This window comes from Pelodiscus sinensis, chromosome 2, assembly GCF_052426305.1.
Source record: "Pelodiscus sinensis isolate ZL-2025 chromosome 2, ASM5242630v1, whole genome shotgun sequence".
NCBI lineage: Eukaryota > Metazoa > Chordata > Testudines > Trionychidae > Pelodiscus > Pelodiscus sinensis.
Window position 1 is genome coordinate 79085402 of NC_143053.1, and position 24265 is coordinate 79109666.

The 24265-nt window shown below is 41.7% G+C and overlaps 1 protein-coding gene across 10 annotated transcripts in view; it reads left to right on the forward strand.

Annotated features, from left to right (window-relative positions):
* Window positions 1-24265, forward strand: part of LOC102447841 (oxysterol-binding protein-related protein 1) — a 116983-nt gene that overhangs the window by 23030 nt on the left and 69688 nt on the right. For all 10 annotated transcript variants that reach the window (XM_075920842.2, XM_075920843.2, XM_075920833.2 and 7 more), the window contains 11 exons: window positions 2352-2463; window positions 6034-6119; window positions 9074-9218; window positions 11050-11117; window positions 11193-11237; window positions 12629-12702; window positions 12803-12866; window positions 16071-16169; window positions 17557-17682; window positions 23089-23170; window positions 23507-23613. In XM_075920842.2, coding sequence (XP_075776957.2) covers window positions 2352-2463; window positions 6034-6119; window positions 9074-9218; window positions 11050-11117; window positions 11193-11237; window positions 12629-12702; window positions 12803-12866; window positions 16071-16169; window positions 17557-17682; window positions 23089-23170; window positions 23507-23613 — 1008 coding nt within the window. The remainder of the gene's footprint in view (window positions 1-2351; window positions 2464-6033; window positions 6120-9073; window positions 9219-11049; window positions 11118-11192; window positions 11238-12628; window positions 12703-12802; window positions 12867-16070; window positions 16170-17556; window positions 17683-23088; window positions 23171-23506; window positions 23614-24265) is intronic.

Sequence of the window (24265 nt, forward strand, 5' to 3'; positions counted from 1 at the left end):
CATAAAGAATAATTAAACTTAAGAATCGCCATCCTGAGTCAAACCAGTGGTCCATCTAACCAGCATCCCATCTCTGATGTTGGCCAGTGCCAGATGCTTTGTAACTCTTTCAGCCAGCTTTGGACTTGCCTATCTTGAGTAATTTTGTATCAGCAAATTTTGCCATTTTACAGTTTCTGGTTTTTCCAGATCACTGAATATGTTGAATAGCAGGGTCCCACAGGAACAGGTACTATTTACCTCTCCATTATGAAAACTGGCCCTTTATTCCTACCCTTTGGTTACTCTCTTTAAACCGGTTACTGACTTAGGAGCACCTTCTATAATCCCATGATTGCTGCTTTGCTTAAGAGCCTTGTCAAAGTTTCTTTTCAAAGTCCCAGTACGCTTAGTCAACTGGATCACCCTTGTCCCAGTGTTTGACACACAAAGAATTCTAATAGATTAAGCCATGATTTTTCTTCACAGAAGCTGTATTCACTCTTCTCAACATATCACATTCATCCATGTGTCTGATAATTCTGTTCTCTAAAGTAGCTTCAAATTTGCTGGATACTGAAGTTAATCTTACTAGCCTGTATTGGCCAGGGGTACCTCAAACATTTTTAAAAATTGGTGTTAAATCAGCTACCCTCAGCTGCCTGGTACAGAGGCTGATTTCAGTGATAGGTTCACAGTTGATAGTTCAACTCTGTATCTCCATTTCTCAGAACTCTTGGGAGAACAGACTCATAGACTTTAAGGTCAGAAGGGACCATTATGATCCTCTAGTCTGACTCCCTGCACAATGCAGGCCACAGAATCTCACCCACTCTCTCCTAGAATAATCCTCTCACCTATATCTCAGATATTGAAGTCCTCAAATGGTTTAAGGACCCCAAGATGCAGAGAATCCTCCAGCAACTGATCCGTGCCCCATGCTACAAAGAAAGGCGAAAAATCTCCAGGGCCTCTGCCAATCTACCCTGGAGGAAAATTCCTTCCCGACCCCAAACATGATGATCAGCTGAAGCCTGAGCATGTGGGCAAGACTCACCAGCCAGACACCCAGGAAAGTTCTTGATAGTAGCTCCTATCATCTCACCATTGGCCTATTTACCACTGATAGTGAAAGGTCAATTAGTTGCCCAGATCATGTTATCCCATCAGACCATCCCCTTCATAAACGCATCTAGCTTAATCTTGAAGCCAGAGAGGTCTTTTGCCCCCACTACTTCCCTTGGAAGGCTGTTCCAGAACTTCACTCCTCTAATGATTAGAAACCTTCATCTAATGTTGAGTCTAAACTTCCTAATGGCCAGTTTATATCCATTTGTTCTTGTGTCCACATTGGTATTAAGCTTAAATAATTCCTCTCCCTCCCTGGTATTTATCCCTCTAATATATTTAAAGAGAGCAGTCATGGTCTTGGAGACCTATTTCTGTATAACTTTCCAGTTTGTTCCAAATTTCTTTTGACACCTCAATCTGGGATAATTCCTCGGATACGTCACTTGAAAAGAGGCTTGATATGGGAATCTCCCTTGCATCCTCTGCAATAAAGCAAAGAATTAATTTAGTTTTTTCTGCAATGGTCTTGTTTTTCCTTGAGTGTTTGTTTAGCACCTTGATCATCTGGTGGACCCGTTGATTGTTTTTGGTCAGGCTTCCTACTTCTGATGTACTTAAAACACAAACAGCAAAAAAAGTTTTAGTTGCGTGGTGTGGCTTTTTTTTGTGATCTGCCTAATTATAGACTTTAAGCCTGACTTGGTTGGCTTAGTTAGACACTAATGCATAGCTAAAGAGGATTGCAATCACTTGTTTAAGTGCTCATTCATATAAAGCTCTACATCCAATAATCATGGAAACAGTGTTTTTAATACTGGTTTCCTGTCCACTTACTGTATAGAATACTAGAATTAAGATGAACTGATTCAATAGCTAATCAATGTGAACAACTTGTTCTTTCAAATACAAGCTATTTGCCTCTTACTGCTGAGTAGGCATAAGCATGTAAAATGTAGAACTGGTTCTCATACACAGCAGAAAGTGTTTGTGCCGAAGTGATACTGAAAATTATCCAGCACCACAAGGTTCCTATTGCATATGTTTAGTGTCACACTTTTTAGTATGATGTCTCTGCCTGACTTCACTGCAGTGTATTTTCAAGTTCAGCTAACTTAGTGTGGTCCCCCTAGTCCGAATAATACAAGAAAAATAAGCAACATAGCTGTAACTATCTCTTCCCTTGGCACGTTTTACCAACTCATTTGGCAGTGAATCATTACACACTACAAAACAATAGACCAGCCTAATTCTGGGGAAGTGCCATGGTGATAAAATATAATACCTTTGTCTTTGTCTTCTAGGAAGTGGTGATGCTGCTCTTGCAGTATGATGCTGATATATCTATTGTTAATGGGGGAGGTCAGATGGCAAGAGATGTTACACAAGACAAAGAGATCAGACATATGCTGGAAGGTAACTTCCTGTGTCTTCCCTGCCTTTCGTAAGCATTTGTAACTCTGAAGAAATTGCTGCTTCACCTACAAGTTCACTTGATTTCAAAGTAGCTTCTGGTTCAAAATTAATGTTGTCACTTATGTTGTAAAAACACTGACTAGTCAGTACAACAGGGCTGGCTGTTAGGTTTTAAGACTTCTTCCAAAGACAGTATTGTAAGTGTGGTTTCTGATAGACATTAAGGCCTTAAAAGCAACAGAGGTGTTTTTTTCCCCCTCAGAGCCCTTTAATGATATAGACTTGGCTGAAATTCAAAGCCGTATGTAGCGCTTAAAACCTTAGCTCACTGCATAGGGGAAAGGAATTATGTGCTGATAACAAAAGCTGCTTTGTGTAAACAAGATGAGATATAAACCACTTCACTTGGACGCAAACATTTCTAGCATTTTGCAGAGATGGTGGGCAAACTTGCTCAGACAACATTAACTTAATTTTTCCTGTAAATAGTTACTATAGTTAGTATAGCTGCCTCAGACCGTGCCTGGATCACCCGGCTTCAAAAAATGCAACACTTGCTGTGAAGCGATGTTCCTTAAAAATTGAGATTTAAGGGTTATTTTGAAATAGCGGTTGGACCTGATTATGCAAACATAGCGCAGGAAATTCAAATCCGCGCTTCATTTGCAATTTCGCTCTCTTACATTTGCGTTCCTCTCTCGAAAGAGGAATGCAGTGTAGACATACCCTTAGAGAATAATATCTCTGCTCTAAAATTCTAACCAACAAAGAGGCCAGGTAGGCTTTATGGGCATCGTTTATAGGAGAATGGAAAAGGGAAATCTGCCTACTTTCCATTTGGATACAAAATGGTCAATGGGAGAAGATTCACTGACTTAGCTCCAGGCTGTTTCAGTTCAGGCTGAAGATGCAAAATCTCTTGGATAAAGCCTCCATTTTCAGATATTAAGTGTGTGACTTCCAGAAGGCATGTGCTTGACTCTTCTTGGAAACTGGTCCTTTTTAGAAGTGTTCAAAGCTGAATACCCAGAGTTGATTTACTTTTTAAAGCAGGGGTGGGGAACCTCCGACCCGGGGGCCGGATGCAGCCCCCAGCTTGCTTGGATCCAGCCTCCCCAAGGCTCATTGACTCCCCTGCATTGGGGAGCATGTGCTGGTGCTCCAGCCTTCTCCTCTTCCCTCCCCCCAAATCCACCATGGGTCTGGAGCACACAATCTACTAGACTCGGCCCCCTAGGCTCTGGTGTGCAAGGGAAATGTGAGGAGTGTCTTTCTGCTTCTCAGTCGGGCGCCGTGTCAGTGAGGGATTTTCGTGTGGTCCTCAACTGATATTTTTTTCAACGGGTCAGTGGCTCCTGACACCAAAAAGGTTCACCACCCGTTTAAAGTCTTGACTAATTCTACTTTAAAAAACAAGTATGCTATGTATCAATTCACTGTTATGTTATCTGCAAACAAAGGGTAAGAAAGCAACTATCCCTTAATCGCGCGCGTGTGTGTGTGTGTGTGTGTGTGTGTGTGTGTGTGTGTGTGTGTGTGCGCGCGCGCAATATATATTTTTTAGACATGGGTTCTTAACCTAACACTGAATAGACTTTATGCATTAATGATCTTAATTCAATTGTAATTCTTTAATCTGAACAGATCGGTAAATGTGTCTCAAATTTTAAAAGTAAGGATTGAGACTGAAACTTTCCAAACAAAATCATTCCAAACAGTACTTTTCCTGAAAACATGGTATTGCTTAACTGTACATCAGATTAGTGATGGTTCTCATAAACAGATGCTCTAAAAATAAATTCTAAGAATGAAGACCATTATCAAATGCACTCAGTGAAGCATTTATTAAAGCTCTTATTAATCTGGCTAACAATGTCAGTTTCACAGTTGTTGCTATGGTTGAAATCTGAAACCCTGCCTCCCCCATTCCACATTTCTGAAAATCAAGACTTCCAAGTCTGATTAGCCTGCAGGGGAATTTACTTTTCTATTAAATCTAATTAAACTTTTTAAAACACTTGATCAAATTCTGTTAGTAAATGAAAATAAATCTACCAGAGGAATTTACCATGACACATTTGTGAAGGCAACAAGATAATTCTGCATGGTCACAAACTTCCATTGTTAAAGATGGTGTTTGTATACTTACATATGTATGTGCCAACAGCCAGATTTTTTGGGAAGATCAAAGCACACAGTCTCCAACTGAAGTCAGGCTACTGCTCTGCACTTCTCGAAAAACCGGTTCAAATTCTACAACTGTACCTAAAATTCTGGCTCCATAACTTGGAAATCCTGGAGTAAATATCTATGTAAACCAAGGAATTCTTGAGCTTTGTCCCCTACAGCACAGGCAAGCTTGTCTACATCCTTCTGTTATCCAGGTTAATCAGTGTTGGTATCTAAAATGCTATTGTTTCCACTTCCTCTTCATAACTTGCCAAATGGTTATGCCAGTCACATGTCTTTGATTTCAGATGCATGTAAATAAATTACTTCAATATTTAAAGGAAGACTTCTGCATAGATTCTTGTTAGGTAGTAACCCATCAGTGCTTGAAAAATCTTAGTGCTAGTAGTTGGCAAGAGAACTTTCCAAATATGACTAGTATAAAGCAATGCTGTGATATCATTTCAAGTCTGCAGTCAGCTCCAGGACTGGTGCTCATAGCATTGACAAGCACCAGCAGAAGGAAAACAAGCCAGTATTCGTTTTCCCTATTGCCATTAGAACACTGGATAGCAGTGAAAAGGATAGTTGCAACAATACTACATACCACAGTCATGCAATAACAGATCACAGTTGGTCCTGGCTGAGTGGGGGAGAAGCTCTTTTCTTCAAAAATATTAGAGTTATAAGTAAAGAGCAGGATGTGAAATATATTTGAGAGGAGTAAACTAGTAAAGACCTCTACAACTGATGACTACCACCAGGAAGAAATGAGGGGGAAATAGCAGAATCCTCTATGCTATGCTGTAGCATCCAGAGAACTTCAAGGTGGAATAGAGGGTAATTTAAACTATGCACTTTCTTAGAAGCCCTTGGCAGGTAGGGCTCATAGGGATTGGTAGTGGGTTGTGTCCTAGGATAATAGCTGGAGCCATTATGGGGCAGAAGTTAGTGGTAAGTAAAGGGGAGTAGAGAACATCTTTTATAGGAAGAGAGAAAATATAATCAAGATGCAAATAGAGCAGGTTAAATAGTGTTGGTGTCCTGTTACCACTGAACTTCCCTGTTATTGTGGAAAAAACCTCAAGACAAATAACTTCTTGCACTATTGAACCTGTGCTGCTTGGTAAATGTATGGATACTTGTGAAACTTAAGTAACTTCAGAATCTTTCTGCAGTGATTTTTGTCATCTTTTAGACTTGTGCACTATATTTGACTCTGGAGAGCACTGTTCTAAGTGTTTCACCATGTCTGGTAGACATAGCCTTCAAATTAATGTTAGGGAAATTGTTTGAACATTCCTTATACAAGGACTGTATACATCACTTTTTGCTGATTTTTCATGTGTCCCTCTGAGAATACAACTGGGGTTGCTAAAGCTATTTTTGCTTTGAAAACAGCAGTGGAAAGGACACAAGAAAGGAAACTGGAAGAACAGCTTTTAGGGGCAGCGAGAGAAGGGGAGACTGCAAAACTATCAGCACTGGTAAGAATCTGAAATTGTTTGCTACATTATGCTGTCTTGACACCAAGCACCCCCTATTGCATGCAACAATCAAAAATACATGAAATCCTGGTGATTTGTGGAATCCCTGTTTGCAGGTCTCTCCCATCCCCTGAATTGCACCCCATCTCCCAAGCTGGGAAGGGAGGTGGCCTCGGGAGTCTGTTGTGGGATGGTAGCAGCAGTCATCCATCCCCTCCCCCACACACTGCAGCAGCTGGGGGCTGTGGGGAAACAGAGCATTCACCCCACTTCTCTGCCCCCAGTATTCGGTGGTGTTAGGAATCAACCCTCACCATGGTGGATGAACTGTACAGTGCTTCACTGTTGCTAGGGTTCTCCTTGTTGTTGTATCAGATTGATGCAAAATTTTCAAGTGTTTTCTAATATCCTTCCTGAATTCTAACATCCTTCCTGAGTTAGCTAAAGGATACTGTAAAGTGCTGAATGTTAAACTTTTACAGTACCTCAGTCACTGGTCATTCCAGGAGAAACACAGAATCAGTATCTGTTAGTAGCTGCTAGTATTGTAATATACCTGTGTCTCCAAGAGAAATGGATCTGTCCTTGCAGGCCTTTTGGTACCTCCAAAGAGCACTCATGGAAGTGATGTCTGTACTGAACCAATATACCCAGGTGTTAATAGGCACTTTACTGCTGAAGATGCTGGCCCTTGGATGAAATGGCAAACTAATGATTCAGTGTGATGTTTAAAGTTTTTGTGTTGTAATGTGAATCTCATACTATTTGTGGTACTCTTTTTTTACTACCAATATAATTCTGACCACACCAAGGTCATCAGCAGGCAGGAATAAACTTGAGGTCTTTGGAGCTAAACGTGCAAGCTTCTACCACATGAGCTAAATGCCAGCTGTCCCTTAATTGAGGGTGTAGAACAAACTCCCTAATATCTTTCTTGATTCTCTGCTACTGGGTTACATATTAAAAGCTTTCATAGAGTGCATGGAAGAAATGTCTTAAATGTGTGTCTAGGAGAAATGAATTTTTCACCTGTCACCTGAAATGGTTGGGAGAATAAGTTTCTAAAAACGCCTCCTGAAATGAGAGCAATGTGAAATTTAGTTGAAATGGTATCTTTCTGGGAAAGTTGTAAGCCCATCTTGTCATAAGGCTTTGAAATGATCAGATTTCATTACAGCAGAAATCCAGAAACATCAAATGTGGTGCAAAAACTGACAATCTAGAAGTGACACCTACCAATAAGATAATACAATTGTACTAGCAAAGAGAAACTGACTACATACTTCAAAGCTTCTAAAGGACCTTTCCAACCACTACCTGAATGAGGAAATGATTCTACCACTTCCTTTTTTTTTTTTTTTTTATTGGCCTGAAGAGTACATGTTTGGTTGTAAATAATTTTCCTGCTAGCTCTATCTGAGGCTGCTGATCACTTAGAATATTCCTGTCCTTAGTTTTAATGGACTTGTATGGCCATCTGAGCTTACGGTGGCTCCCCCTCTGGCCTTATAATCTATTAACATAATGGTTCTCAAGCTATGCAGTGGACTCCCAACGGAGGTGCAAGCTGTGTACTCTGGAAAGAGCTCTCGTGGTCACCCTTGATTGGCTGGGGTTTGTGCAGAAGAGTAGTGTACACCTAAGAGGTGGAAATAAAGGGGAAGGCTGAAGCCCTGCCACCTGGACTTGGCCTCTCCACCCTGCCTTGTTGGGAGGTGGTCGAGTTCTAACGATCAGCCCTGGAGTAGTGGTAGCAGTGCAGAAGTAAGGGTTGCAATGGACTGCAAAAAGTTATATTAGTGAAGATCACTATTCAGTGTCACCCTTACTTTTGTGCTACTGCTGGCACATCGCTGCCCTCAGAGCCAGGTACACAGCCAAGAGCTGTTGCTCTCTGCTCTGCCTTCAGATCTGGATAGCGATGTGTGTAAAGTGCCAGGAGGAATAGGCATGAACAACTACAAATTCAAAGAAGCGGGGCCTGATCAAATAAGTTTCAGAATTACAGTATTAGTACAAATAGCTTCAACAGAGTAAGGGACTTTTGGCAGTAATTTGTCTATTTTCCATGTTACAGAAGACTTATATGGGTTTTCGTTTGAATCTGTTAAAATTGTTCTTGTATATTTATTACAAGAATAATCCCTTTCCTAATGAGTTAGGATTTTCCTGAGAATCTTGTCTTGTATGCACTGGGTTTTATTAGCAACTGCTTCAGAAGTTTCCTATTGAGTTTTTTTTGTACTCCTTCCAAACATTCATTTGAACAAAATGAGGCTATATTGGGGGCATAAGTGATGGGTGCATGCCTATGCAGAATTATAGATACTATGAACAGATTCCCCCCCCTTTTTTTGTGTGTCATACTGTCCTCCTCAACTTCAGAAACTGTGGTGGTAAAAGTCTCTCTGTTTTAGAATCTCTATTTTGGACTCCTTCAGGAACAGAACGGCACTCTGTTAATACTTTCTAAAAACTCAGTTTCTAGAGTACCTTGGAAATGTGGACAGTTGTATTCTATATTTAGGGATGTAAAGGGTTAACCAGCCACCTGGTTAACATGTCTCTTACCATCATGCTTATCTGGGTAACCAGTTAACTATTGTGGGGCTGCTCCAGACCTGCTGTGCCATGGATGGGGGGTTGCTTCACCCTCACTGGGCTGGAGCAGCCCCCAGCCACAACTGGGATTTAACATCCCTAGCTATCTTGCCCATTGGAGATAGGAAGGGGACATTTGAGCCACGAACACAGGAAAGTAGCTACTTGTAACTGAACATCTTATTTTACTGCTGTAGCCCTCACTCTTCTCATAGCATGGCCCCCTTTTGCCACCATACCTGTCAGTGCCTAGTCTATATTTCAAGGCAGTGAGCAGAGCGTTACTGGGTCTATATGTTGTGTAATAGAACTAACCTGTAACTGTCTGTTTTTGTGTGTTTGTTTTTTTTTAGTTAAATAGGCCAAAGCCTCCTGATATTAACTGCACTGATCAGATGGGAAATACACCACTACATTGTGCAGCATACCGTGCCCACAAGCACTGTGCCTTAAAACTTCTAAAAAATGGTGCAGACTCTAAAATCAGAAACAAAAATTGTAAGTAAAACTCTTACAGTTTTAAATGGACTGCAACACTCTGATTAAATTACAAGAAAAATTAGACTTTATGTAATCCTAGCCAAACACTTACCAATGTTAGAAAATTCAACTTGCCCGCCCATGATTTTAGCATAACAAATGTAATATGATTTATCTGTCAATTAAAAATTGCTCAAGTCTGGCAGGTGAGCAGATAATTTTGTAGGGTAGGAGTATTGGTGTAGAAATCTAGAAATTTCAGAAGGTGTCTCACTATAGGAAGTGAATTATAGCTAACATACTGATCTCCTGACCGTAGTTTTCTACTAATAATGAGTGGTTCTGTAGCACCTTAAGGTACATCTACATAGCAGGGCTAAAGTCGAATTAAGCTACACAATTTCAGCTATATCAATTATGTCGCTTAAATTGAAATAGCTTAATTTGGCTTTTGGTGCTGCCTCAACAGCAGGAAGTCGAAGGAAGAACACTCTTCCTTTGACTTTCCTTACTCCTTGTGAAATGAGGATTACCATGAGTCAGAGTAAGAAGTCCTACAGCTGACGTTATTTCGAAATAAAGGCTTATGGGGTATTTGTGCACTCCGTTATTTTGGAATAACATTAGTTATTCCGAAATAACGCTACGGTATAGATGTACTCTTGGACGCTAATTTGTGTGTATGTATATAAATAAAAAATAGTACCATGAGCTTTTGTGGGCACAACCCACTTCAGATGAGTCAGATTTTTCTATTGATGATATTCAAACAAGCAAACAATCGCTGTTCTAGCTAGCTCTTAGGGAAAGCAACACTTGTGCCATATTAAATGCATCCAGTATACAGGCAGTCCCTGGGTTACGTACAAGATAGGGACTATAGGTTTGTTCTTAAGTTGAATTTGTATGCAAGTCGGAACTGGCTCCAGATTCAGCTGCTGCCACTGAAACTGACCAGGGGCTGACTACAGGAAGTTGCTCTGCCCCCAGCTTCCTGGAATCGGCCTGATCAGTTTCAACAGCTGCTGAATCTGGAGCCTGGGACAGAACAGCTGGGGCGCTGCCCGGTAGGTTCCCAGAGGACCAACCCGGCAGCACCCCAGCTGCTCTACACGAGGCGTCCCGCAACAAAAGCCTGGTCTGCTGCCCCCCCCCCCCCCCCCAGCAGACCAGGGAGACCCGAGCAAAGCTGCACAGGTGGAGGGACCCCGCTGCCCGTGCGGCTTTGCTCCTGTCTCCCTGGGGTGCTGGGGGGAGTTCCCCCCCCCCCCCCCACAGCACACCAGGGAGACCCGAGCAAAGCCGCACAGGCGGAGGGACCCCGCTGCCCATGTGGCTTTGCTCCTTTGCCCCCGAGCAAAGCCACACAGGCGGCAGGATGCCGCCTGTGCGGCTTTGCTCCTGTCTCCCTGGTCTGCTGGGGAGGTCCAACAAAGCCGCTGGACCCCCCCCCCAGCAGACCCGGGACACCTGAGCAAAGCCGCTGCCTTGGCGGCTTTACGAGCAAAGCCGCCCAGGCGGCGGCTTTGCTCGGGTGTCCCTGGTCTGCTGGGGGGGGTGTCCAGTGGCTTTGCTGGACCCCCCCCCCCCCCCCCCCCACCAGCAGACCAGGGAGACTGGGAGAAGCTTTTCTCGCCCCGGAGGACACGGGTGGCAACCCGCTGCCCGTGAGCTCCGGGGCGAGAAAAGCCCCGTTCGTAAGTGCGGATCCGACATAAGTCGGATCCGCGTAAGTCGGGGACTGCCTGTAATTACTTTCTAATACCTATACACAGCATTAAATACCCTACAACAGAGCTAACGCATAAAGCTAAACTCTCCTTTGAATTTTATTTCTGTTATTAAACAGCCCAGACACCATTTGATCTAGCACAAGGTGCAGAAATGAAACTGATACTTGGAGGAAGCCTTGAAAAGGTAGGTTCAATAGATCCTATGTTACACTCATCAAGGAAAAATCAGACTGGTTTTAAAATATTTTATTTTATATAGGTGATCAACAAACGCCTGAAACGATATGAAGGTCTCCTGTGGAAGGTACGTCCTCTTTTCCATTTTTTGTAATATGTAAAACAACATGAATTATTTTTTCCAAATCTCTCCTTGAAGATTGCCTTCTGCTCTTGAGAGGGGGCTGATAGATGAGACTTATCAGTGATATCTTAACTGGTACATTTATAATCCATTTCCCAACCTAATCCTAGGTCAGGAAGGCTAGTCTGAGATTCAAGATTTCTGGGTGTAATACCTGGCTCAGCTGTAGATTCCCTGTGACCTTGGGAAAAATCTCCCTTCAACTGCCTTGTCACACTTCACATCCGTACAATGGGGATAGTACTTGCCTACTTTTAAAGATCAACTTGATTGATAACTGAGCAGTGCTTCTACTACAGTTTTGAAGGCCACAAGTATCTAGATAATCTAATGGCTGGTTCACTGCAGTTCAGCACGATCCATTGGATAGATCCTATTCCCAAAAGCCTTGAAAACTGAACAGCAAAGAAGATGGTAATAATTTAAAAAAAATGTTGGTCTGTACCATTCCCAAGAGACGTTCTATCTCTCATGACTTATTATAGGCAAAAATATGCATATAACTCCACTAAATCCCATTAGATGTTTGATAAAGTTGCTTCATCTATTGTACCTAAAGTTTTGAAGAGTGAAATTATTTTTTAAAAAATCCTATAACTAGTTTGGCTTAAACCAGAATTCAGTGTAATGATTTATAGTTGGCTAACTCCAGATACAAAGCTATTTATTTACATCCTAAGAACAACATATTAAGCTGTAGTTTGTAGAATGCACTCCCCTCAATCTCTAATGGTGACTAGAAGGCCTGATATTTAGGTGTTACTTAATATTGATATGAAGTCTTAAAAGCAGAGACCACCATGCATCTGCAACCCTTTAGGTCACTTCCCACTATCTGCATTTCATCCTCCATTTCTCTGTTGCACGTCAGACTGTTTAGATGAGTTATTTTGATCAAGGTAATATGTAAAACGCCTTTCTGGTAGGTATTAACAACCACTCCAGTATAAGGGATCAGACACATGGATGACCATAACTAGTGCTGAATTAAAACAAACTTAATTGACCAGGAAAGGTTCCGATTGAGTAACACTGTTCATTAAAACTCCATAAATGTGTTTCAGGGGCAACAAAATTTATATTTGTTTTTTTATGTTCTCTCCTTTCTTGGGAGAAGGAAATAGAATAGTTTAAAAAATACCAAATTATTACATTCAGAATTTTAATAGTTGTGGTTTTTGAATCACATTTGAAGATATATTATTTATATATATAATTACATTTTAAATTGCAAGCTACAAGAAATGTAGACCGTTGACTATTGGCCACCAAGCTCTGCTATCTGTTATCAGGAGTAGCAATGGCCTTTGAAATGACTAACTTTCTCTTTTTAGAGTTTAAGGTTTTTTGGCTGGAAACTTTACTGGGTAGTACTAGAACATGGAGTCCTTTCCTGGTATCGCAAACAGTAAGTGTCACACTTAAGAGATTCTAATTATCAAGAAGTTAATGACCTCCTTACCTTTCCACTTTAAAATCTCCCCTTTTTTTGTTTAAATCTTCCAAAGGGCTGATGCAATAAATAATGATCGTCGCCAAGGCTGCAAGCATCTAACGCAAGCTGTTTGCACGGTAAGGTGTGAAGCAGGGCTTCTAAAATAGCAGTCTGTGTGTACAGTACCAGCATGTAAGACTGAATTCGTTTGCAAGTCACTACTTACGGCTTCTAGTTCAGTTCCTTCAACTCTTTCCCCAATCACTGTGGCTTAGACAACCTTCCATATTTCATGCTTTGTATGATACGTCTGATATATAGGACAGAATCATTATTTTGTTTGTAATATGTAGCATGAAATAACAATTTTACAAGGAATATTATCTTTGTGTAACTAAAGCTAGGTCTGCTTCACCTGTAGTGCCAATATTTTACGCACTGCTGTGTATACATGCTACACTGCAGCATCAGGCTCCATCCATACTTGTCACTGCACAGCATTGCTATATGCTGCAGCTAAGGGCTCTGGCAGGAGGAGGCTATTGTAGTGGGTATGAACCTACATCTCAAGTCCGCACTATCAGGGTAAAAGTGTGCGCATGCAGGGGCAGATGAGAGCGCCGCGGGGCCCCAGGCAGCGAAATTTTGTGCGGCCCCGCCTTTGACACGGCGCATGCGCCGGGCCTCGGGAAGCACGGGGCCCGGGGCAGCCGCCCCGCTCGCCCTGCCCTAAATCTGCCACTGTGCGAATGCACTTGCACACTTCCCCCTGCCATTTTGCTTTCGCCTAAAATCTTAATCCCTATGCAACCTAGTTATACCCGCTATCTAAAGAGAATGAGAGAGACTGTTTACTTCATTTTTTTGCCAGAAGTCTGAGCTGCTAGTGGTGACTTTTTTGAATTAAGCAAAAATGGCTGAAATGTGCTTTTCTTAAAGATGAGGAATGTTGCAAATACGGTGCTCTAGCAAAATTTAATGTTGGCAGTAATGATGCTACTTCAAGTGCTTGTTTATGTACATCGTGAGCTGTGTGTGTATGGTGCCATGGTGCTGGAAGGCTTTCCTTAGTGCTTCATATAAAGGGCAGTGCTGTCTACCCTTTGTACTCTTGCTCTTTCTTACCATTCATAGCTGGAGCATTGGTGTTCCTTGTGAACAGCTCAGTCTGCTCAGTATTAATTAATAGAAAAAGGTCTTTGGTCTTTAAGTTACTGTCTTTTGATTTAGCCCTGCTTTTGGGGTTCTTCCAGTCTGGTGGGTCTTTAAATCCTGCCTGGTACCAGAGAACCTATATTGAGGTCCTGGGGGTTCAAATCTTGCCGAGGCTGTGGGAAGTTTTGCCTTAGCGACACCCCCCCACAAACATTGCCTCCAGTGTTTGGGTGCAGGCTACATCAGAGATGTAGATCACTTACCTGTTAGTCTTCAAGACCTGGATGAAGTTGAGGAAGGAATGCCTTCCTTCTATTCTTATGGAAGCTGTTCTTAGACCGGCACTGAAGCCATAGTCATCAAAGGGAAGCTCTTCAGACTCCTTCACCAAAAGTGCTTTCCTAGTCACGAAAGCTGAGAGAATGTAAAAGATCCCAGTCTCCAGGGCTGTTGTCATAAAAGGACAGAGGATCCAAGTCCTGGCTTGAAAGCACAAAGAAATGGACATTTGCGAGTCCTTGAAGCATAAAGTATAGGACTCCTCCAAAAAGATCGTTCAAATACTGATGGTAGAGTGCTCCCTTTGACTTGCTGCTCCCCAGTACAGACTCACTCAGATTTCAGACTTCGACCCTGGTGCCCTATCAGGGTCTATTGTGACAGACTACTTCTACAGCAGTGACAGCAGTCTTTGCTGATTGCTGCAGGTCAGCAGCCTGTGGATACAGTCTCAAATGGAGGCTGGACTTCTCATGCCTGTCATCTCTGCTTCAGTCTAGAGACTGATAGTCTTTTGGAAGCACCAGGTCGCTTGTCCTTGGCACTGCCTGCCTAGGCTCAGTACTGCCATGTTTCATGGGGACAGCTTAACATCCCCTGTGCAGAGTAATACAGGCTAGGGAGCTATCCATGCTATGTCTGTACTGTGTTCCAGTAATAGGTTCTGACTGAGGTGACAGGACCTGTGCTAGCACCAAATGCTCCCGGTGCTCCATGACTTCTCCAGACTCTTGGGTTCCCTAGTACCATGAGCATAGAGACATCTGTTTCTTATTGCTGAATATTCATGTGCGTGTGCACCAGTAATTACTCAGGTCACCAGAGCACATTCAACTTTGATTTTTTTGGGACATGTACCAGTTGTGGAGCAGCGATGTGGTCTTTACATCAGTTTCACCAGACATTATGCAACATCTGCAGCTTCAAGGAATATAATGCAAATGAAGGCAAAGTGTCCATAAATCCCTTCCCCGATAAGACTGAGCTCTACTTCCTGGGGTAATAGCTTTGGAGTCACCTGAAATGTAGGGGACATATGCACACACCCGAAGGAACAACAGTTACGTACTTTCTTGTAACTGTTTTTGGGTTGGTTTCATATACCCATTACACAATCATCCTTCTTCCCCGATGCATCAGAATCCAGTGTTGGGTTCAGGTACAAAGAAACTGGAGGATGGGTAGAGTTTCTCTGCCCCTTATCCTTTGCTCCTAACACAGGGAGCTGAGTGGGGCTGCCCCATGGATACAGCGAGGAAAAATTCTCCAGCACTGGAGAAGTGCGCCCATACCTCCAATATTATGGACATATGCAATACATCTTGTACAACAGTTAGGAGAAGGTAAGTACCTGTTTCTTCTTGTATTTAAAACCTATATTAAACTTTCTTCAGTGAGTCTTTGTGACTTGCCTTACTTTATGCAGATCTGCTTCTTGTGGATGGTCACAGCAGCCTTTTTTTCCTACTCTTCAGTCCTGCTGAGTGTGTTTATGCATCCATAAGCTTGCCAAGTTCCAACTGCTTCCGGTGGCTTGCACAGATACAGCCAATAATGGAACAGGGCTTGCCAAGGGCTTTAAATTTAAAGATATTCGGAATGTGCAGATTTAATAACTTTGTAGTCTGAACAGCCTTTATTTGTGATGCATGAGATAAGGGCAAGGAATAACTTGGCTAAAACAAAGCTCCCTTTGAATGGCAGGTAGCTAGTTTAAATCATTTTTGCTTGTAAAGTAAGTTCAAATTTGCTCACAAGGGCAGCAGTTACTTTTTAGTTTGGTTTACTTTGCTCTAGTATCTTTTATAACTGCTAATAAAACTTTTTTTAAAAATTAGTTGCCTGTTTCTAGAGTCTCTAAACTCACTAGTGTTGGTTTTGTATTTGTTTTTGTTTTTTAATCAAAGGTAAAAACTACAGACAGCTGCCTTTTCTCTGTCAGGTGCTTCGATGACACTATTCACAGTTTTAAAGTTCCTAAAAACTCTCCTCCTAAGGCCAGAGAGGTAACTACCAATTTTATTGTCTCTAATCTAGTAACATTTGAGTAGATGGAAGAAAAAAAACTAATTTTGATTGCATAAAGCTTAGTCTGAATCCTAGAGCTGTACATATGAATACTGTACTTTCAGATTCCCGAGTAGATCAGAGACCTGGCTAATGGCATTCAGAATAGTTGTATGTTTGTTACTGTTTCCCTGCTGAAAGTATTTGAATGGCTGACTTTTGACAGTCTGTGGGCACTGCCTAAATGTGAGAAGTTGTTTCTGTTTGCGCTCCTAAACTTCTGTTCCAGCCTACTCTATCCCTCATCCCAACAAAGAAATGTAGCTAATTAGTGTATTCTTGCAAAAATAGGTTCAAAGCTATCCCTTCTTTAAAACACATGGCTCTGATCATAATGTCCTATCCAAAACTGGGAGGTGGGAGAAACAAAAGAGCACTGTTGTGGACTTCTAGGTGCTACAGTAAAAAATGCACTGAACGTAGTATTTATCCTTCACTTGCAAGTCATGATTAAGGGCTTTCAGAGGTAAAGAAAGCTTGGGACAAAAAGCTGTTTGTCTTGCAAGTAGTACCTAGATGCCCAACTTGATCATAAGCCCCATTGTGGCAGGCGTTGTACAATATGGTAAAGTAGTCCTTGCCCTAGAGAGCTTGTAATCTAAATAGACAGGACTATGGATGAGAGATTGGAAACAGAAGCACAGATTCCTTGTATGACCTCCAGTAAACCACTTTGCATCTAACAAAGTAAGGAAACTTACCCAGCTTGAGTCCCTGTCATAATGGCCATTCTGGATCAGATTAAGGATCCATCTAGCCAAGCATTCTGTCTTTTGACAGCTGCTAATGCTGGGTACCCTGAGGGAGTGAATAGAACAGGCAATCCCCAACTGATTCAACCCCTGCTGCCCACTCTCAACCTCTGTCAAACAGCATCCCTGCCCACCCTGGGTAATAGCTTTTGATTGACCTATCTCCATGACTTCATCTACCTTTTTTATCGTTATTGTCTTGGCTTTCACAACATCCTCTGGCAAAGCGTTCCACAGGTTGATTATGCATTGGGTGAACAAATACTTCAAAAGGCAGCTGGTTTAAAAAACAAATGTAACTTCTAGCTCTTGTTTTTATGAGGAGTAACTAACATTTATCCAGCACCTTAACTATGCCATTCTCCTTTGTTTTATATATGTAGTTTTGAAAATGGAGTAACTATCTTAAAACGCTAGACATTTTTCTAACCATGTCAGTGTATTTAAGAAAAAAATAGTTGTTACTACTTCTGAGGCTCCAGTTGTCTCTTGTGTGCCAGGGACCTGCTGCAAACTAATAGTGTGCTCTTAAAATGAGTGTGCTGAATTCTTGCAGTGGCTTCTTTAATTTCAGAACTGGCTGGAAGCAATAGAAGATCACTCTGCATACAGCACCCACTATTGTATGCAAGAGCAGTTGAGTGATGATGAGGAAGAAGATGATCTCCTATCTGTTGCAGAATTGCAAGACACGTTGAAAGTATGTATGGGAATGTGACTTTTTTTTACATCTGGCAAACTTTAAATTGGTGCTCATGATTCTTTATCTACAAAATACTGGAGCAGTATTAGAGTAGTATTACCATATCTTGTTGGGGCAATATGTCTTCTGCATTTATTTGGCTGTTCAATGGTCACAAACACTACTGGTATTTGGAATACAATTTGTGATCTCATGCTCAATACTGTCCATCTAATGGTAGAATGTCTACAACTTGCATTTTAAAACGAATGCTCCTGCAGCACCTTAGGGTACGTCTAGACTACGTGCCTCTGTCGCCAGAGGCATGTAGATTAGGCTACCAGACATAGTAAACTGAAGCGGCGATTTAAATAATCGCCGCTTCATTTAAATTTACATGGTTGCCGCGCTGAGCCGACAAACAGCTGATTAGCTGTTTGTCGGCTCAGCGCGATAGTCTGGACGCACGGGTGGCGACATCAAAGGTATTTGTCAACCACCCAGGTAAACCTCATCCCAGGAGGCTAATCTACATGCCTCTGTCGCCAGAGGCATGTAGTCTAGACGTACCCTTAGAGACTAACAAAAATGTAGATGGTATCATGAGATTTTTGTGGGTGCAACCCACTTCTTCCAGTGAAGAATTACTTGTATTTAGTAATTTAAAAATGTACTGTACATACAAATGAACTATTGCAAGTTAAACTGTTTTGAGCACTTCTGGCCAGAAGAGGGCAGCTGACACACTTGACTAAATGTTCTCTAACACTTAAATCTTCGCTCAGGTATTTCAGACTTACAGGATGTAACCCTCAGCAATATATTGTATTGATATAATATGGTTTTGATTTATATACTGCTTAGAAAGTGTTAATGCATAATTCCCTTATTTGAATTGTCTTAATGCAAGGCACTCTTCACAACTTCAGAGTAGCTTACAAGAAGGTCTTCAGTTTATGAACCTTAAGTTCCCGCTGTAGTACTGGTTCTACCATCAGACTTCTGGCTTCAGAAAATGTGCCAAGCACATTAAATGAAAGTAGCCGGATACAGAAAAGTTCAATTATCTAGATAAGAAACACTGAAGGCTACACTAATGAAAAACAAACCTTTATTTCAGGATAACTTGGCCATCTATATCTAGAAACTTTATCCCTGCAGGTCACTGCAGTCATTTTATATTGTGATCAGAGCTGACTGGGGGGAGGAGTGACACTTCAATTTGGAAATCGTGGTTCATGCACCGTTCTTCATTGTGGGCTGTGCTCCTCAGCCAAATTACATGTCCTTTGATAAATTTAAACAACAAATGGTCTGGTAGCACTTTATAGACTAACTCGGCTACCCCATGTCCTTTGATGTACCATTAGGGTGGTACAACATGGGAGATGGGTCAGGCTCCTCTGCCAGACCAGAGAGGAAGATTAGATGCATGACCCCTAAACTACCGCTTCCAGAAAGCCCTATGGATGCATTTCCAAAACTTAGTTTATTTTTGACAACTTTTTTTTCCTATGAGAAAGCAGATACTCCCCCCCCCCCCCCAAACAAAATATAACTCAGTCTAAAACTCAATTTGCTGTCAAGAAAAATTTGAACCATCCCTAATATTGATACATTCTTAATTCTGTAGAAAAATCTCATAAAATACATATGCTTTTGGGCAAAACACTACTGTATTTGTGCTCTGGTAATGTCCACAAAGGAAGAAAATAATACCTTCTGCTTTAGAGTATTCTTTTTTAAAGTCTTCAGAGAAGTTGTCAAACTGTGGTCCATGGATCACCAGTGGTCCATGAGCTCCATTCGGGTGGTCTGTGGATAGTTGCGTACCTGCGTGACCACATGACAATGAAGTGCTGCCCACTTAATTAATGACTCATAGACATGGCTCCACTAATTAGGTGCCTGGACCGTCACATGTAAGATGAGGAGGTGGCCTTAGAGTAGGAAGTAGATGGCAGAAATAGGAGTTAGGTGCAGGGACAGTGGGGCAAGAAGGAGGTGGGAGGATGTGCAGGACTGCAATGGCCAGAAAGTCAACTTTCCCCAGCTCCAGGGCTGTAGCTGCTGGGGAGAGGAGATTCTCCTTCCCAGCCTCAATTGTATGTTTTTATTTGTAGAACAATACAGGGTTTTTTTATAGCACTTTTATCCAGAGCACTTTACACTAAGGAATTAGCTAATAGGACAAACAACATTTGGAAAGATCATTAACTGGTCATGCAGATATTTAACTTTTTTTAAATTGCTTCAACTACATTTTTATGACTCATTCTTTGAAGACTTTTTTTTTTCTTTTTTCCAGCAAGGGTTCTGAACAGTTGTTAAATAAGCCCCATGGTTTTTACCATGTGGTTTTCAGTCTTGGATTTGACATTTCAGAGTGAAAGATTCCCCCAAGATTAATCTTCACAGCTCATGCCAATACAACTTCATTTTTCTAATGAAATAGGGTCATCATTGTGCCTTGGCTACCCCTAACACTTTTTCAAATCTGCACACTGTCTCGCTCCCACCAATGAGAATGCTAGTGTAGAAAGTCTGCTGGAATTCTATCTTTGTCTACTCCTTTGAGCTGAGTAGCTAAAATGCTAGTGTCACTCCTACACTAGCTCTGATAGCAGTGCAGAAGCTTAGAGTAGTGATATTGCAGGCAAAGCTTTCATAACTGGTATTATGGTAGATACTGCAGTAGGTAATGGCAAGGCTTCCTTTTTACGGTCTTGGAATCTAACCACACAGAAGTGAGATGCCTGGAGGATTCCCACATAAAGCAGAACTAGCAGTATGTGGTACAGCACTTTGCTCCTGAAAGGATGGCATGCCCAAGGCAGTTAATTGTAAGTGTACTAGTCATGCTACAAGAAGAGAGAACAAAACAGCACTATGCCACCCTAGGCCTCTGATTGAGATGACCTACTACTAGTTGACCAGGTTACTAACCATTTTAATCTGTTTGAACACCAAATTTAGAGCTATCATGCCAGCAAATGTATACATCTCCTAATTACAGTAACTTGCGTGAACTGGTAACGAACACCTTTTGTAAATGCTCATATGGACCCTCTCCATGTTTGTTCCAGGCTACAAACTGATTCTTTACCATAAGCTGATTAGTCTAATTTTAGCAAAAATCAATTGGGAGGGGGATGCTTTTTTCTTGCTTAAAGTGTAGAGTTGCTGGGGGTAGAGTTCTAGAGTAGCCTTTCACTTATGTAGACCCCAACAGTGGCTTTCTCTTAGTGTATTCTTACCCCTGCTCTACCTCCTCCCCCAACAACCTCATGTCATAAAAGGAAATAAACATAACTCTTTCTATGTGAACTTTTGTCTAGACGAATGTGATGCTTTTTAGCTTTGAAGTGACTTATTATGCCCTATATGTCGTATTTATTATGAAGTCTTATGAGTTCATGCCCAATAGCTTGTACAACACAACAGTATTACATCACTGCTCCCTTTACCGGAGAAACAGCATCATATCTCACTTACATGATTAATGAGTAATTCTGCTCTCATTAAACTAAACTTCATTAGTGTTTAAATTTATGCTGTGAAATCTGAGTTTCTTAGCTATGTCACCTTGACACGGGCAGTACGAAGATTTATTTAGATATACATTTTATGAATAGCTTACATCTTCCCCCTAAAAGGAGTTTAAAGAGAAGAAATGGCATGACTTCAGATCAGACTTCATGTATTACAGAGGCTAAGTGTCCTGGTTACTCTGTAAATACAGCAATGTATGCTGAAATCCCTGTATGAGAAGAAAAGAGTATTTGGGGATTCATTGGTAAGGGAATGTTTTGTGTAAGTCAATGTTTCTAAATTAAAATGGACCCTAAGGAGGACCTGGGACCCTGGGAGGCAGGGCCCACTCCTTCCTGAACATTTGGAGATCTGAAAACGATGCTCAGGGTTTGATAATTCTTCTTTTGCTGGTATTTGCCCATTCTAATCAGCTGAAGCATGGATAGAAGCTGCTTGTGAGGATTAGGTCTCTGCTGCATGCAGTGGCACAGCTCTGACTGTGCCCAAGCCTCATTTCCATCCACACACCAGTAGGCCTCAGGTCAGCATGCACTTGGGACTTACATTGTAGACCAAGGATGAGAGCCAGAGTACCACTATGATTGAGGGCCAAGCCCAGTCATTTTGCAGTATAGATAAAGGTCAAGGTATAGACCCATGTTAGAAGAGCTGTGTAGTGCAATATGGACACATTCTCTCAGTTGCAAGAACTGGAGCTAGCTACTGCAAATGCAAGTTTAAGCTGATGTGTGTATGCTCAGTCAGATGTTGCACAGAACTGGGCTTTAGCTTACAGAACAGACATACCCTAAATGACAAGACTAAGTGGAAAGAAAATATCTTGTATAACTCTTCCTCTCTGACCAAAACTTGATTGCTCCTAAAAAAAGCTTATTGAAATGCACATGCTGCAGATGAAGTGGTTTTAGATGGAGCTGTGTGCTGTGACCCTTTTTGAGCTAATGAACACTATATATGAAGCTTTTTTACTTTCTATCAGAAGTGCTTCAGCTGTATGACGTATAGAGAAGATAGGGAGAGTGTTGCTTCTGCTACCCCAGCAGCAACTGAGGCTATGTCTAGACTGCAAGCCTCTTTCGAAAGAGGCTCTTTCGAAAGAGAGCGTCTAGACTGCACGCGGAACTTTCGAAAAAGCGGCTTGCTTTTTCGAAAGAAAGCACCCAGTGAGTCTGGATGCTCTCTTTCGAAGAAGCCCTATTTACATTCAAGAACACCTTCTTTCGAAAGAGGAACTTTCGAAAGAAGGCGTTCTTCCTCGTGCAATGAGGTTTACCGCCGTCGAAAGAAAAGCTGCGTTCTTTCGATTTAATTTCGAAAGAATGCGGCTGCAGTCTAGACGCAGGTGAAGTTTTTTCGAAAAAAGGCTACTTTTTTCGAAAAAACCCCTGAGTCTGGACACAGCCTGAGTAGGGAGAGAGGTGGGGGCAGAGCCTTTCCAGCTGTTAGGATGCTACCTGGTGCAGTGCTGTGGCTGGCTGGGAGCATTTGGTTGCAGGAGTGGCAGGCTACCCCCTGCCCAGGCTCAGCTTCTGGGGACTATGGCCAAGCAAGCCAGTGCCCTCTGCTTCCCTGCATTGCTCAGCCCTTATCTCCAGAGAGGCTGTGCCCTGGTAGGGAGGGTGGAGGAAAAAGCATTGGGGTTCCTGGGCTAGATGCAGGGCAGAGATGCATGGGGAGGTTACAAATCCTACTCTTTAGTTATATACCATATAAAATAACTTCTCATTTTTCTGCAAAGAAACAATTTACAAATTGTTAGGTATTTCTAATTTGCTTTTCTGAAAGCTTTAGGTTTGTATAATACAATGTATGAACAATCCTTCCACTTAGCGGTTCATCTTTTAAATAGCGTTTTATTTTTGTTTGCAGAAGGCACAAACATGTCAACAAAGGCTAGATAAAGAGATTGTCAACTTCCTCACAATGATTAAATCATGCAACACTACTAAAGGTAACATTTTTGTTAGCAATTGTAATTCTTTCTGCAGTTTCATTATGTGCTCTGTTTTGGATAAGCCACATGATTTTAAAAAAAAGAAAATCAGGATGTCTGCTTTTCCCCCCCCCCCCCCCCCCCTCCCCCCCCCCCCCGTCAAATAAGACTTCCCCAAAATGGAAACACAAAAGCTTGCAAATATAGGACCACTGCTTTTAAATGAGACATTGAGAATGAATATTTCTGTTTTCAAGTAAGTAATAATTTGACATAACTGCTAAATAGCTAGTGCAAAATCAGGAGTCAATATGTCTCCTAAAACAGCTCACCTTTGGTACTTTACATTTTCAGGAATGCCGCCTTCTTTTCTTCAGAAAATTGAGGTAGTCTCTGAAGTGTCAAAAGAAACTTGTGAGGCTCTGGGTAACTGCCTTAAGCTCTTCACAAAGCAGGAAGGGGTATGTATTGCTGTACTTCTCATCCTTAATGTGTAAACTATTTTAAGAGCAGCATTCTACCCATAGCTAATGGGAGGTGGGGAGAAAGGAGACAATTGTAATGGGGCTTCCAAAATGTCTTCAGAATCCATATAAATGAAGAAATGAGCAGGGCATAAGCCCCAGCAAACATGTATCGGGTCCCTAAATTTCTCTCGACAGGCCTGTAAATACTGGCTTGCTTAACGTGCTGAACCAAATATACCTCTAAAGTTTCTGCCTTTACTAGATGAGCTGTCTTTCACTTGCTAACCACCTCATGGAATCTAGGTAGTACATCAAGGAATGTAGCTATTTTCCTCTGCAGGTAGGAATCAATACAAAAAATCTTAGGTTTATGTACTGTACAGATTAACTGATGTTTTGCCTTCTTCCATGTGTTTCGGAAAGGTCCGTCTTTTGACTTAGTTTTCCTGGACAGTTTGAAAAAGCTATTTAAGTGTCTGTTTTATTGAATTTACTATTACGAATATGCAGGACTCCTATACAGATGGTCCTTCCCTCTGCGTGAAATTGGTTAAATCCAAGGTGTTAACAGCATCTTTACTATTCCAATGAATTCCTTTTTGTGTGTATCTTTAGTTTATCTACCTTCCCTACTCATTGGACTTTG